The 17011-nt window shown below is 38.4% G+C and overlaps 1 protein-coding gene across 3 annotated transcripts in view; it reads left to right on the top strand.

Moving 5' to 3' along the window:
* The first annotated feature begins 10173 nt into the window (after nucleotides 1-10173).
* Nucleotides 10174-17011, top strand: part of GABRA2 (gamma-aminobutyric acid type A receptor subunit alpha2) — a 55457-nt gene continuing 48619 nt past the window's right edge. The window contains exons 1-3 of one of the 3 annotated variants that reach the window (XM_052681941.1): nucleotides 10174-10281; nucleotides 10628-10881; nucleotides 13382-13497. In XM_052681941.1, the coding sequence (XP_052537901.1) occupies nucleotides 10811-10881; nucleotides 13382-13497 (187 nt within the window). In that variant the 5' untranslated portion in view covers nucleotides 10174-10281; nucleotides 10628-10810. Of the gene's footprint in view, nucleotides 10282-10556; nucleotides 10882-13381; nucleotides 13498-17011 lie in introns of those variants that run through there. The other 2 variants (XM_052681942.1, XM_052681940.1) reach the window with 2 other exon arrangements.

Raw genomic sequence — 17011 nt, 5'->3', positions numbered from 1 at the left:
CTCTGGCACTAATAATGCATTCTGCTTGGGAGAAAATCTTGATCTTGACCCACGAAACTTGAATCTCAATTACATTTGATTTATGTAAGCACTTAATTTATCCTTTCTGAGGCACTCAGAACACATACATATATATTTAGAAGACATAAACTGCAGTGTCACTGAATCCATATTGAACGCTAAGGGAAAAATCCTAAACTTATTAAATAAAAGACTGAGCTGTACTCTGTTCCCTATGTGGAGGAAGATGGAATTCATCTCAACCAACTAACAAATTCTGAAAATAAAAAGCCATTGTACATGTAAAAGCTGTAGAGTAGACAAGGTAAGTGTTTAGCACAATAAAAATTCTTACCTAAGACATTTAAATATTTCTTAACCATAACCAGCTGACAGACTGAGGCTGTAGGGTTTATATGTGAGTTGAAATCAATTCACTGATATACAAATACGATAGTCTGCCATGATAGCTGTGCTCAAAAAGTGGACAAATGGTATTTAAGTACTTGTGCAATAGAAGTTACTATTGGCAAAGACTGGCATCAAAAGGTCTTGCCTTTCTGTGAAAACAATATCTTCAAGATCAACAAGATCTTCATTTTTCTTTCCTATTACTTTGTACATATGAATTTGTTCTCTCTCCTCCTTGTGCTTTTGATGTTTTGTGCATTCAAAAAAAAAAGAAAAAAAAAAGTAGTTATTCACAAGGTCTTAACTACTCAAGGCCATAAACACTGCATTTTAGACTGTTACCTGTCAAGTCTTTGAACTACCTCCGACTCAACGTTAATTTTTCTGGGTTACTTGCCTTGAGTTAATTAGTTCTCTTCACTGTCTGCCCACATTTTTGATTTGTTTTAGAGATTTCCTTACTTGTACAGAAAAAGATTTCTTCTTGCTGCATGCAAGAGAAGTGAAATAATGGCCTGCAATATTCTGCAAGTTTATAAATTCAGGAAGTTGGAAATCATATTGTCATTCTCCACAGGGAAACCTATTATTATTATCACCATTAAGTACTGATTAAATATACATTGTCCTTGTACAAATATATTATGGTAATAATCTTCCATGATCTTATAATACTTCAGGACAATTCCAAAACCAACGTATGTAGAAGTTCTCGGTTTGTTGTTTTTTTTTTTTTTTTTTTTTTTTTCCAATTAACTGTGTACTGATTTTCCTCTATATAGGTCATCAGATCACAAATATAGGAGATTGTGAAGCCAAGGCCAAGATTTGGATTTGCAGTATGTTTCTTTAAAACCATACAAACATTTAGCAGTTTTTAGGGGTATTCTCATCAATGCATCTAGTATGGTATAATCTGTAGACAAACATGAATTAATAGCACTTAAACTAGGGCTAACTACTGTTATCAGCTGCCACACTTTCACCCAACCATCTAAAAACTGCCAGCTTCATTGACCAATTTCTGTAGCTCATATATATATATATAAATATAAAATATATATATATATTATATATATTTAACAGATCCTGAGCTACTTGAAAGCTTTATTTTCACATTTCTCTGTACCTCCCAAATAACTGCAAGGTAGAGATGTTTTCACTCAAGTGTAATGTATTCAAATATGGTACAGGTATTTGTATAGAATAATGTCCATGTGTAACAAATCCAGAAGATTTGCCTTGAAATCAGTCTCTGGAAAGATATCAGTCTTGGAAAGAGTAATGAGCCTTGTGGGAGTCAAGAACATTAATTTTTAAAGTAGTTATTGAGGTTTTTAACACTACATCTTGGTTTTTTCTGGATGACTGGAATTCGGTGATGCAAACAACTTGAGGAGGACGTATTAACTATGCACAATTAAGGTTAACATTTAAAATAGAGACAAAAGTGTGTGTTGCGTGTTTTTATGAAAGTTCAAATGAAAAACATTCATGACAAATGCAGGCGAGCAGAGATTATGTGAATAGCATCAGGATCAATTTACATCTACTCTTTTTCAGCAGAATAAAATGATGTTGTATCAGTTGAGAGAAGTTAAACAACTTTGCACATATTATTCGCTCCTGTTGAGATGTATGTTTTCAACACTAATGCATTAGAGAAGTGCAAAACTCTTCCCTGCAAGAATATTTTTTCAGTTTTTTTTTTTTCAGTGGTAGACTACTGAAGACTCATTTTCATAATGTTCACAGGATGGCATGAAAAGCATAGAGTAACATTTAATTTTGAAATATTCATTTTTCTGTAATATTTCTGGTATAACGGAGAAGCATCTTGAGACCCATGCCATTATTTTTTTTCTTAAGATGAAACAGATTGATGGAAAGATCAGGAAGCTGAGAATAAAACTGGTTTGAAGAATGAATGCAGTTGCATAAAATATTTAAAGAAATAATTATTTATGGTCCCTTTGTGCAACTTATCCAATTTGATTTTTATTTTTGCTAAGAAGGAATTTGAGGAAACCCTTAGTTTTCACCTGAATTAAGGGCAGACCTGCAGCAAGGCAAAAATAAATAAATAAATATCCTGAATATGATGATGTGAACATGTATTAAGCAACACAAACACAGGAAAACAACCTGTTCTCTGCAATGGAAACTATTGCAGTGAAGTGGTGAGAATGCTACAGGTGTGACAAACTGGGCTGCAGGTAAGCCTCTAATGGAGTTGTACAAACAGTGCACAAAGGGTACTATTTATACTATTTATATTTATTTTGGGTTTTTTGTTTTGTTTGTTTTCATTCATATTTGTTGGTATTTTTAGCAGTTGGAATTTTTGGTCCAGTACTTATCTGTAGTCTTGGTGCAAACAGAACCCTGTGGTAGTCCTTTAAAATTTTGAAAATTAGATAAGTCATCAGTGAGCTCTGGTTTGGTTTTTTTGTTTTGTTTTTTTGTTTTGAAGATAAACTGTGATTGAGAATCACACCAACCTTCCTCACATCTCTATGGAAGAATTTCTGATGGACAAATACCTCATTTAAAAAAACAAAAACAAAACCCAAAAATGGATAGTAAAGGATTTGATAATTTCAGTTTTCTGTTAAACAACTGCTTGTAAGAAATGGGAAGCATATGAAAGAAAGGAAGGGAATTCTGTGAAGAGTTAAAAATTGGATCTATATGGCTTAAATTTAAAAACAAAAAAAAAAACAAAAAAAAAAAAAAAAAAAACAAAAAAAAAACAAAAACAAAAAACCACCACCAAAAATCTATGGTCTCTGCCCCCTGACACTAGGGGTTGAGCTGAGGCGATGTCTTCAGCAGCAAGATCCACTAGCTGTGACTGCAGAGCACTCAATCTCAATTAAGAACACAAGTTCCCTCTTTTCAAATAGTCTTGATGTTTCATAAGACCTTGCCCATGTCACACATTTTTATGTGGTGGGCTTGAATAACACTGCCCAGAGCTTTTGGGCAACACAGCACTTGCTCTGTAGGCAGCAGCCCAGAACTTGCCAGCAGCCACTCAGCTGTTCTCTCCTGTCTGCTACCCAGATGCTCACAAGTACAATGCTGTGTTAACACAACCTAATTATCTGCCATGTGCAACTATTTATACATTCTTGCTGCATTAGAAAGATATGATGGCAGCTTTCTTTTCCTAAAAAAAATCCGTTTGCACTTGCTGGCATTTTTGACTCAATATTGAGGAAAATAATATTAAAATGTAGCGTTTGTTTCTATCCATTTAGGGCATGAACTTGCATGTATTAAAGAAAGCATGCTTTGGATTCCCTTAGTGAGTCATCTCTATTTCACTGGTGATTCACTTCTTGAAAAGAGAGGAACAAAAATCTGGCCAGCTGACACCAAGTGTCATCTATTTATCTTTCTGTTTGTTTATTTTAGCCCAGGGAACTTTCAAAGCATGCAACTGCAGGAAAGCTGCTGGGCTGAGGGCTGGTGAAGCTGCTTTTTTCTAGAGTTGTGCCTGTGCAGTATGGAACTGAGATAAAATGGTGAATCCTTATTCACACGAAGCTCTCTTCCACTGAAGCATAAAAGGAGAGTGTGCATGGGGGAGGGGGAAGGGAAGATCCATTCTGCCAGCTTGCATGCATGCTAAAAGCATTTTGGATTTGTGCATTACTAGGTACTGGAACCTCCTCCCACAGGGACTACTGAGAACCCAACCAATCGCCCCTCAAACATTGGGGTGAGTCTCAGTCACCTAGGGAGATTCCTCATCTCTTCATCTGTTGGAGCAGTGAGTGGCACTCTAGGAAACTACAGTACATTAACAGGTATTGAAATCAAGCAGTTTGTTCATGCAGCTGCCTTTACTAACATTTAATTTTCATCCTAAGTAACGTTATCTGCAGCATACAGAAAATCTAAATTTTTATTTTATTTGCGTAAAAATACTATAATGGCAATTAGTTAACCCAGATATTTTATAAATAGCTCAATGTTTTTGCAGTTTTTGAGCAAGCTGTCACAAGCTACAGCAACATCCACAAGAAATTGTGGTTTATGGCTTTTTTTTTTTCTTTAACAAACATGGGGCACAGCATTTTTTCTTCTTCCTGAATCCTCTCTAAATCTTAGCACCTAAACTCCACAGACTGAGAAACTACATTTGTGTAGTATGGAGCAATATTTTCTGTTGTTGAATCTGGGCATTTCATGTTAGTCTTAGGATTATTTATTGTTAGTGATAGAAAAACACCTTCATCAGTGTTTTAGCTAACATTAGTCACTGACAGGAGGAAATTCTTTGAAGTTCTTGGAGGCAGAATCACTTTTTAAATGCAGATATTTTTTTTTTACCACCCAAGATAAGGTAACCTCGGATCACTGACAAATGAAAATAGGACCAATTATTGGGCTGTCAAATGAATTCTGGCCATTTTTTTATATGCCAGAGAAATTAGGGCAAGGGCTGTATTCTTTATCGGGATTCCAAAAAAGCATCTTTGTATTTTTTCTTATTAAAAACTTCAATTCCATCTCAGTAGTTATAAGAAGAATATGACTGGGGTTTCATTTATTTATTACTTTTAGTTTTTCTGCTTAAGATCTTGTATTATTGTGGGGGAGAAAAAGGCATGCAGATGCATGTCCTATTGCAGTTTGTCAGAGAACTTGAGATTTAGTCAAATCCATTGGTCACTGATAAAGTCATGCTTGTATGTATTGAGCAGCACTTAGGATGCTCAGTTTTAGTCAGTGAAGAGGGGTTATGATGATACCTTTGCAAAACACAAACAGCCACAGAAGAATGATTCCTGATATTTCCAGACTGAGAAGTCTGAGAAGTCCACATGGGGGTTATGTGCCAACAAAATGTGGTAGAGATCTGGTGTCTCCCCTTTCTTTCTATGTCTAGAAAAAATATCAATCACAATCTGTAAAATTCTCTGTAGATCAATCTAATTGTAGCAATAGAAGAGTATTTCCTTTGAGCTTCAAAATATTTTTAAGAAAGATGAAGTGTTAAATAGTCCTGTATGGTCATGCTGGTTTTTAAAAACATTAAGTATTTCTGTGTCATTAATAAACAAGTTTACTTCCCCAAGATGGACACGAGGAACGTGAAACATCATGAATTTGCTTTATTTTATATGAAAAACACCTTTGGAGTCCAGTGAACATTTGAGTGAAGAAGTGAAAAATAAAATAGCACAACTAAAGTAGTCTAATACAAGTAATGCAAATGTAAAGACATTTAGGAAATAATTTAAAATATATTTGCATTTTCTGCATTCTATGTTGGCTACCCCGAGTTAAGCTTGCATTTTGGTGTTAAGTCACTTCTTTCAGCCAGCTGTGATATGTGAGGTCCCCAAAGATGTAAAAAAAAAAAGCAGGAATTTGTAGTTGAAGAAAACTATAATACCTTATAGAAACAGACCTCCCCATCCACTCACTCAGACTGAGAGTTATGAGGCAATTTATACATCAGAATGTTTCAGTGCCAGTGGGTGCATGTGTTGCCTTGCGCTCTGCTGCATGCTTTATGTCTGTCCTGTCAAGGAAGATCTACTCTAAATAGATGAATTGGGTCTTACTTCTGATAGATGGCAAAGACTCTCTGCTCATTTCTGTGTATTTGAAGACTGAAAATTCTGATATGGATTTTAAGGTACATATTTAGGGGATATATAGTCCTGGAAAGGAAAAAACAAAACATGCATTGATATGCAAGATGAGAATTAGGGAAAGCACAGCAAAATTTCCTGGTTTTATAAACTCCTCAGTACACTTTTCCAAGTAATTTAAGGCAGTTGAACTACAGCTGACACTGACCATTTCCTTTGGCTCTTCCATCAGTTCACTAGCTGAAGTCTGTATGATAGTTAAGGCTTCAGAATGAGCTCAATAGCTTTTCCCTGTCTTGTATTGGTACGTGTAAGAAGAATACCTTAAACATTGAAAGTTGTTCAGGTACGAAAGGGGGTACCATACAGAGCTGTAAGAGCTTGCTTTCTTCCTTGCTTGTTATATCAACATGTATTTCTGAATGATTTCATCTTCTCTGAGGGTTTGTGGCTCTATCTTGCAGAAAGGCAGTGACTGAAGAGGTTTCAGATACCTGGACCATCTTTTCCTGCAGAAATCTTTCCAACATCAATTCAATGAGGCGTAATGTGGAGCTGTTCCTGGAAGGAAGGGAAAGAAGGGAAGCCTTTTTTTTGCTTTGATTGGCATCCATGTAGCTGTGTGGTGGACAAATGTATATGGACTGAGTTGTTCAAAAACTAATTCCCCATTTTGATTTTATATTTTGTCACCATTCACATAAATAAAATTAAATAACATGTCTAAATTGCTAAGACGTATATTGGTTACATATGTCAAGCACTTGAAATTATACAGGATTGCTTTGCTACTTAAATTTATATAAATACATATTTAAGAAGGCTGTAGAAAACAATCTTTCCAGTTATGGATATCTAATTGATGGATGTGTATTATTGCTTCTTGGGGATTAAAGCATTTGCATAAAGCATACTTCTTACTAAAAAATCGGCTGCTATATCGCACAAAAATTTTTGATGTGTCACTTCAGGTTTCAGGTATGTGTCTCACTTTTATTGTATCTCCAGCATTGTTGTTTTATCCTTACAGGTAAGACTGTTGCTGTCCTAGATCTAAGGGTGAAGATTATCCTTGTTCAACCAACACAAAAACACTTATGTGATGATTACCTCAATCTGCTATAAATTTCATCTGGAGCTGGTATACTCCTTAACAGACTCCTGTTAAGCTCTGCTTGGCATTACTCGATTTTGTCCGTACTAGAAGATGTTTACTGCCACCTTCCTAACAGCTACAAAAGTGAGGTACTATTTTTGTGAAATTCATTCTGCCCAAAGGATAGAGTAACTGTGTCATCTAAATGATTCTTTCAAGCAAAACATGTGAGGAAATATTCAAGTTAGCACTTTGCAATCCAGAAAATGACTAGCCTGGGCTTCACCTCCCTTCTGCTTCTACTAGCTCCGAGCTGGAAGAAGTGGTTATGAAATGTCACATACCTGCCTGCTATTCAATTTGTCCTCACAGGGGAAGTCTTTCCAGCCTCATGGAGGTATTGTGAAACACAGTTTATCAGCATATGCAGTTTTGAAATCCTTGGTGAGAGAGAATAATGAGATTGTAAGATGCTATTTTAAGATATTTTTGAACATCAAGATAGGGATTAAATTCTAGTTTTATGTTTCAGCAAATAAAGTAGAAAGAATATTTTAGGTAAAATAATTAACAGTATACAAATAATTAAAAATTTAAAGTGAACTCTGACAATGAATTTGTAGGCTACTGGAAGACAGTAGGTCTGATTCAGGTCTATTTAGGCCAGTGGTACTACTCTGAGCCTCCCTATTTGTATTTTGGCTCAGAGGCATCTCACCAATGCTGGGGATGTGCTGGTTGCTGCATATGAATCAGAAAAACTGAAATCCAGTATTGAGGTGATAGCTTTTAATACCACTCAAGAAGCAATAAAGAAAATTCCCCTGTTGACTGTGGACCTGAGGGGGCTCAAGTGTACCATTTCTGACCTGTAAGTTCTAACATGCCTGGTGGTTGTGAAAACCAAGCTGGGCATGCATGTAATCCAACAAAGTGCTAAAACCCAGCGGTACTGCTATTTTTCTTCTCAAATACTTCCTAGTTTATAAGCATTGTGGGTTATAAGCATGTGGGATTGTCATAAAGGTCTTTCTCTCTGGCAGTGATTGTGTTGCCTCTGATATTTGCTGCCTCAACTATCTGCACCTATGCTCAACTTCACTGCTATTGGGGAAGCCCCATTGGTCTGCCCAAATTGTCTGAGAACAGGAATGAGCAGTTGTTTCCAATTTGCTGATACTTTTAAGGTATGCAGTTTACCTGGAGTGCAACTTCAATGCAGGAAGCTATGTTTAAATCTCAAGTAGTATCACTGTAAATAACTGTGGTTAGTGTCTAAACAATAGCACGTGATTCTGAAGAAGGTTTCGAGCACAGCCTCTTTATAAATACATATCTTAACCCATGTGGCTTTTGAAGAGTAATAATATGCTATTGCAGCTACAAGAAGACACTGCTTTCCTCAATAAAGGTTTTTTTTTTTTTTTTTTTTTTTGTGCATATCACATACAAAAACTAGAATCTAATTTCTGTATTATTGTTAATTAAAGTGATTTTTGAAAAGGAATGCCATGTATACCTATGGAAAAATAAATCTGCTGTTATTATGTATTTCAAATTGGAATAGATCAGAAAGTCCCTTCACTTCTAATAATGTTTTTTTATGCATATTGACATTTGTGAAGTCACTCTATCTGAGGGAAAGTAATTAACGATACAGCAAGGGCTGACATTGCCTCTTGCATCAGCTTCTAATTCTGCAGAAGGATTGCAGTCAGGTTTTGCTGTTCTTTTCCCCAATATGTGGGGATTTGCAGGCAGACCCAAGGAAATCTTGGGGTTGACTTGATGTTCAGCTGATCAGCTGATGAACATTTGTGAGCAGGAAAGCATTCCTCTATCAGGAAAGTTGAGGCCGTGGTATCTCAGGCACACACAGGGTGAGATGGCTGCTGAATGAGCATTCTTCAGACTGCAACTTTTGCATTTGTGTCCTTATCATTGTCATTCTCCACAGTCCGGGCTGTCACTTTACACTTTATAGTATTTAGTAACAAGTAACCTGGCTTGTTCCCTCTCTTGTTCCAGTGAGGTTATGAAAAAGCTCAGAACTGGAAGAAGCAGATCAGTCTGACAGCCCAGGCATTCTCCTTCCCTCTTTTGCTTCACACTCTGTTGTGGAGTCCTTAAGCAACCAGAGGAGAAGGAAAGCAGGGGGATCTTCAGCTGCAGTCTGTGCAACAATTAGGAAGCAAGAAATCCAGGGAGAGTAGCAGAGAGCAAGAAAAGGACTCTCCCGATTGTTGTAGCTGATCAGGTCAGATTCTGGATTAAAATACCCTCAAAGCACAACAGACAGGTGGGCTGGGATGCTGACGGAAGAGCTGAGGGCTGCGTGTTCCGTGATTAACAGTTTGAAGGGAGATAGAGATTGGTTTAAAACAAACAAAAAAGGTACAGTGTTACTACTACTGGTGCTGCTTGCTTTCAAGTTAATGCAAAATAAGGGTAGCCTGCACAAAACCCTTTTCTGTGTCAGCACTGCTCTGATCCATTTGCACTGGAAAACCCGCAGTAATGGGGACGGATGCTCGCAGTGCGCCCATAGGGCTCAGACGAGGTCGGCGTCATGTGGACGAGAATCCAACAGAAGTGCTGCTATCTGAGCTAGAAAGCAGCCGGGATTGTTTCCTTGGCCACCCGCGCCCCCGGCTCGCTGGAACCGAAAGACTTTTCTTCTCTCTGCATTTCAATGACTGTGCCAATGGGCAAGCGGAAAAAGGAATATTAATGGCACGGCCTGGGAGAGGCTCCTTACCTACCGCGTAGCAAGAGGAGTGCGGCCCCGTCCTCCTCCGGCGGTGCTTTCTGCCCGCAAGCCCCCCCAGCCCTCCCCCTCAGAGCACTGCCCGTCGGTTTTGGGGAGGGGTTCTGCGTGAAGCCCCCAGCGCGGTGACTTGCATCTTCCCCGGCCCCGGGGGCAGCGCCCACGGCTCCGCGTTTCCACTCAACCCCTCCGCACCCGCGCAGCCACCGCGCGCGCTCACGGGCACGCGCCCCGCCCGCCGCCCCTCCCGCCCCGCGCAGCGGCACGCGCGCTGCCCGCCGCCCCCCGCACGCGCGCGCTCCCGCCGCTCCCGCAGCCGCCGCTCCGTCCCGGCCGCCCGGCGCTCGCCGCCGCCCTCCTTCCGCCTGCCCCCTCCCCTCCCCGCCTGCTCCCAGGTAGGGTCCCCAGGGGTCGCCGCCCGCGACGGGGAGCGAGGGGCCCAGTGGCTCTCTAGCGGACGCTCCGTGGCCCCCAGCGGCCTGCGGTCCCCCCGGCGTGTTCCCCGCTGAGGCTAGCGATGGTGAAACCCCGCGCTCTGAGACACGCATCTCTCTCTCTCTCTCTCTCTCTCTTTTTTTTTTTTTTTATTTTTTGGAGGGGGGCGGAGGGGGTCTTTTTTTTTTTTTTTTTTTTTTTAATTTTTTCTCCCCTCATCTTGGGGCTTTCAGCTTACGGAAGAGGAAAGCATCTGATGCGTCTGCTCACATGCCACTTCTGATCATCCGTTGCCTCTTTGCACAGAGCACGATCGCCGGGGAAGATGGAGACGCACTAAGTTGCCCGTAGCGCGAAGTGCTGCAGGACCCGCCGCTCCGCTCCGCTCCCCGCGAAGTGACACCGCTCCAGGGTGAAGTTGGAGCGCGGCGGCGGCTGAGCGCGGCTCTGTGTTTCTCTCCGCGGCTGTAGGTGGTGCGGAGCGCGGCGATGAAGAGGCAGCCGGCACCCCGCGGGACGCGCCTGGTGCTCCTCGCCCTGCTGGCGTGGCTGCCCACAAGGTGAGGATGCTCGGTGTGTCTTTCTGTGCAGCTATATACACTGTGGACTCCTAAGGGTAGGCTTGCATAAAAGTAGAGTGCGGAGTAACGTAATAAAAGCCCTCTCTTAGCTGTTTGCATGCAATGTTACATAGTTTCCAGAGCTAATGCTGTGGGAAAAGGTGGGCTCTAACGTCTTGTCCTGAAGCAGATTGTGAACCTGTGTTTGATTTCATTGTGCCAAGGAAGAACCGAGTTTTAAGTGCCTCGTTGTAAATTAAGAGCTTAAAGCTTTATTGGAGTTACCCTATCACAGCGGTACTGTGCCATGCAGAGCAGTTAAGATGGAGAACAGATGATTCTGAAATCAAATAGCAACTTGTAGTCTCTACAGTAATGGCGATTTTTCTTTCTCTTTTTAATTATTATTATTTTTAGTTCGGGCACGTCTATTTTTTGGTGTCTTTTTTTGGTCAAAATAACAGAATTTCAGATGACACTTAAGCTTTACACCTCTAGGTGGAGGTAGCATACAACTTCACAATCGCTTACAATAAAACAATGCCTTCATTTAATAATCAACTTTTAAATTTTGTTTTAAGTTCCCATTTCTAGAGTGACAACACAACAGAAGATAATTTTAATCAAATAATTAGTTTTGTGTTTCCCACGGTCCCTAAACATACAGCTGATTGTAGTTTATAACTTTGGTTTACTTACTCTGGTTCTCACTGCAGCAGGTCTTGCCCTAGAATGGTACATGTCATAAATAATGCAGTTTCCCTCTGCATTCGGTTTTTTCCCCTACTTTCTAGAGAACAAAATGAATTCCTAAAGCTGTATTTCCTATTTCACTTTGTGCCTAACTATGGTGCAATATTAGTTGAGTCACAGTGGGCCAGATCCTGCAAACCCTACTCAAGTGAGTAATCGCACTGACGTCAGAGAGGCTGCATGCGTAATGAAGGAGTTTATGCCAGAGTAAAGTTTGCAGGATCTGACCCTAATTGGATATAATTGAATGAACCAGTTTTATCATGGCATCCTGACTTCAAAAAACAGTTACCTCTCAAAAATAAGCTTAAAAATGGCAGATGCACAGAACACAGAAATGCAATTTAGAAATGTAACTATCCAGTAATTAGGAATCAACTCACAGAACAGTCGTTTTACTGATATTTTGATATTTGTTTTTTACGTTATCTGACTGTGGTTACCTATGTGGTCTGTGTAATGGAAAAACAGACTGCGATGATTTACATTTAAATACTTCCTCCATGCTGTTGAATCAGGGACCAGAATAATGCCATGTTTTTAATCATTTTATACTTTACTTGAAAGAAAGCATCACGTATACCTACTTCTTGTTTAGAGTAGGAAAACGTGCTTGTCTTTATGACATAATTATTCACCCAGAATGCCCTATTCAGTAGCTTATTTAGAGATAACAAATACTCAAAATTTCAGCATAAACAAGTAGATGGCTGCAAAGAGTACAGATGTGGCACTATGCATGTAGCGTATGATCCCCTGCTTCCTTGATTTTAATACTCTGGTTTTAAGTAGGTGAGACAGATGAGCTCAGCTCATGCATTTCACATCCAAGGTACTTAAAATTTGCATGTCTAAGGGTTTCTGCGTGGAGAGTTTCCCTAGTACTTGAACCCTCTTATTTGCGTGCCCAGGTCTGGGAGGACTACTTTGGGCTGAGCAGCAGGTTCCTGCTGGAACGCCTGGTGTTTTCCATAAATACATGGTCCAGAAAGGCTAGAATATCTATTTGCTGGGAAATTTTGATCCAATTGGTGATTTGTAGATTCTTCTTAATGCTTCATTTCTGATTTTTTTTTTTCTATCAAAGTTCTATAAGATTTTCCTGCACCCAGTGGAATATCAGGTAGAGCTTTCTGTATCAAGACAGTATTTTAAAAACAGGAAGGCTATCTGCAGCTATCCTGCAGCTTGCTAGTCAGCATCGTTGTTCCCACCCACCAAGCACTGACATCAGAGGACTCCCTGAGCATGATTGCTGGAGTTTTCCCTCGTTAGTTCCTCTGGTCATGTACTTAACATGACCATTGGGTGGAGGCATATCCACAGGATTTATCCGAAGATAGGGTACGCTTAAGTGAAGACAGGACCGAGCTGGAAGGAGACAGTTTTATGTGTGAGAAATGGGGTTATCACTTAGTAGTGTGGAAGTGACATGTCGGGGGGACCTGGGGATCTCGGGCCTTTGTACCTGGCCAGCCAAACGTGTCAGTGGAGCTTGTAGTGGTCCTCCTTGCATTACAGCATTGACTGAAATTAGAGACTACTGAAAAATGACTAGCTGGAAATTTTAAATGGTATGCCATAGATCGTTATGTTTTTGAATGTGTTATACCTATATCATGCATTTATAGATTTTTAAATACACCCTTCAAAAAGGTAAATATTTAAGGCCAGCCTTTAAAAACTGTATGTTGAATGTACATTAAAACTTACCTAGCATCTTCTAAATTGTAAAATGTCCGTTTAGATCAGTGCTGGCTGACTCCCTGGAAGATGAAGCTAAGAATAACATCACCATCTTTACAAGAATTCTAGACAGACTTCTGGATGGTTATGATAATCGTCTTAGACCTGGATTAGGAGGTAATAAAAACAATTAAAGATTGATTTTGAAAAGCCAGTTTTAATGTTCAGATTTTATGCAGTGATTTTCTTCCTTTAGGATTTCTTTTTCCCTAACCACTGCTATGTATTTCAATAAATTATTTATAACTCTATATTCACCCATGAATCATTTGAAGTTTGAGGAAGATAACATCTATGAATGGAAAGGAGGCACTTTCATACATATGTGTTAAGTAAAGAGGAAAAAAATCTGGAGATTTAACATAGTGAAATGGAATGAGAACAGAAATAACATCTGAATCTGTTATTCCAGTCAGGGAATTTTGGCTGAGGAAGAAATGCAGGCATGATTCCCTGCAGTGTGATGAGTGTATGTTTTAGAAATCTGAATAAGTGTTTGTTGTTTTTTGGTGTTTTTTTTTTTGTTTTTTTTTGTTTTGTTTTTTTTTTTTTAAACTGTGCGTAAAATTTACATTTTAGATTTACTCCTGGTCCCAGTAAGTCCAGTGGGAATGATGTGTTTTTCATTTCCTTGAAATTAGGGTATGATGGATAATTTGTTTTTTTTTCCCAGATACCTTGCATGCATTTGGTTCATTTGAAGAAAAAAAGAGGATGTGTTTGCGTGGGGGGGGAAGGAATGCTGGAGGACAAAGTTCGCTGTATTGTGCCATGGCTGTCAGTTTGTGTTGGGTTTTTTCTTCCTTTTCCAAAATGTCAGTTAAGCTGTATACCAGCTTGTGTAAGTATGTGAACAAGGAATTTAAATAATTTGTTTGGTCTGGGAAGTGCTGCTGTGCAGAATGATCTACATGGTATGGGGAGGGGTATAATGTTCTGATTTTGATACTATGTTGTCTACTATTATTATTTATATGTCAATTGTACCCAGTAACAGAAATATTTATGTATCAATAACAACACTACTGTTATTATTCATAACAGCTTTGATAATGGAAATTTTCATACTGGAGGCTGTTTCAGCTTGCTAAAACTAATTCTGGTACAAAATTCCCTGGAGCCATTTCTGCTCCCGTTGATTTCAGTAAGATCAGGATCAAAATTAGAGATCTGCTCTGACTTCCGTGGAAATTACACAAACAACTCAACTTGGCCAAATTAGGGGTTAGTTAAAGCTCACAGTTTTTAACACACTTCCATCCTGATCTGTGGCTCTGCTGCTCTTCTGGAGAACCTTGGCTTGCATCTGGCACTGCAACTGGCTGGCAACAGCTTCCTCATTATATATCTATACCTGAAGTATCTTCTCATTTTCACTTCTGGCCTCTGGTACAGTAGAAGCTTGTGAAATAGTCTACATTCAGGACTTCATAATTGACATAATCTATAAAATGAGACATACAACTGTAAAGGTATGGGAGTCTGTATAATGATATTTACATGGAGATTCAATTTCTTTGCAGAATACTTGATTTTAAGAACTAGATATGGTATGAACATACAGTGCCTTGCAGCTAATTTATAGAAATATTTAATATAACAAAGTTTGAGTTTAATTTGTAGGGCTTTTAAAATTATAATTTTATTAAGAAAATATTGAAAAATTATTTTACTGTTTACAGAAAATGATATGCCATTTTATGAGAGCAGTTGACAGTTCCTTTGCATATCATGTATTCATTTGAATATTAAAAATTAGATTGTTGATAGCATGAAATCTAAAAACTACTTTTCTCACATTTTTATTTTATATTTTTTCATCACATCAACTTCAAAATACCTCCCTCTTTTTCTCTGTCAGGCCTCCTAGTTAATTAAAATATGCTTTGGGAGCATAAAAATTAAAGAATTAACATCTGTTTGGTATTGGCATACACAGCAATCAACCCATGCAGAACATGTGTGAAATGAAACAGTGTAATGCATATTAAACCGTGATGATTCATGATGCATTAATGTTAATCTACAGGAATACTTCAGCTGTGGATTGGTGGATTCTGATAGTTTAAAAGAACACTTGTAAAAATCAGCTCAGATAATCCATGATACTAAATATGCCAAACAATGTTATTGGTAATGCTTAGTAATTATGGAGTAACCTATTTCAGGAATTTTGTAACATTTAATTCCCTTTTCTTTATTAATTTGTATTCCAAAAAGAAAAATGAATATTATTATTCCTTTTTTTTTTTTTTTTCTTTTTAAAGACTCTGTGTGCTTAGTGAGTACTAATAGTTTCTGAAAGTGCTTTTGCATAGACAACAATATTTTGATCATACCGTATGTCATTAATTTAATACAACTTAGGTTCAGTTCTGTTCCAGTTGCATTCATATGAGTCTGGAATAATTTAGTTGAAACAGTAGAACATTTACATTGCCATAGCAGCTTCACTGCTAACACTGAGATCACAATGTAGTAAAACAAAACTGTCCATGGCCTGAGATGGATTCTTTTAAAGTCTTTTGTGAAAGCAAGTGTTGTTCACCAGCCTACTTTCACTTGTTGTGAAGGATATTTTCAGATCTGTCTTACAGCAAAATTTAGCTCACGATAAAGAATTATGCAGCTCACAAATATTTTTAATAACAAGTGCTAGCTAGTTATTTTAGCTAATTGTTGACATTAAAATAGAAATGTACAGGCTCTTTGAAAGGCTGTATAAAAACTCAGTAGTTGTTCAAAAATTTGTTCTTGATTATGTTTATAAATGTTTACAGAGGTAGGTTTATAAATGTTTTTACTGAGGGACTTTGTGTGGGTGTTTACAGTAGTATCTTGATGCTTTACTGATACACAGATACACCTCAGAACTGAATTATTTGGTATGCGCTATTAGGGCAGCTTTAGCTTTCACTGTTGCAGCACTCTTGTAAAACCAAGTTATGTCTGTTGGAAACTTCCTAACAGCTGGGATTCTTGAGTGATGTATGATCACTGTAGCGATGCAGTAACCTGCAAAATGGAGGTGGGCTGGGAAAAGTAGACACTGCATTGTCTCTTGAAGTCAGAGACATCTCATATTACTGAAGTAATATCCAGATGTACTGCATGGATGTATATATGTGGGGGTATTCAAGGGGAGATAAGATTTTCTCTGTACTCATATTATGCTAAGCATTGGATTACATCTGGAGCAGCCTTGACAACCTTGATATTTTTGATATGATCTATTTTACCTGAATATTCCATGTAATTTCTGTAATTTCTCAGATAGAGCTACATTCAAGTCATCTGTATGCTCTCTTTTCTTTCCTTTGTCATTTGATCAGCCATGATTAAAGTAAACAGGGCCATAGAATAATACAGTCCCCTCTTTGAATATTTTGATATGTGCATTAAGCGTAGTAGCAATAACACACCTTTTTATTTAAACTATATCTTTTTGTAAGTGTGAAAGGAGGAAGTAAAGGAGAGAGGATGGAAATGTTGATGGGATTTTGATACTGTGTTGGATACTTCAGTAATCTTACCACACCTATTCAGACTGGTTTCCTTTCTGACATTTGAATTTACTCTACTGTAACAGCCATAGAGTTTTTGTTGATTCACCTCTCCCAAATTATAAAAT

Source organism: Tympanuchus pallidicinctus, unplaced genomic scaffold (genome assembly GCF_026119805.1).
Source record: "Tympanuchus pallidicinctus isolate F22 unplaced genomic scaffold, pur_lepc_1.0 scaffold2, whole genome shotgun sequence".
In the NCBI taxonomy this organism is placed as follows: Eukaryota; Metazoa; Chordata; class Aves; order Galliformes; family Phasianidae; genus Tympanuchus; species Tympanuchus pallidicinctus.
Note: the sequence above shows the minus strand (reverse complement) of the source record. Positions and strands in the feature narration are given on the sequence as shown.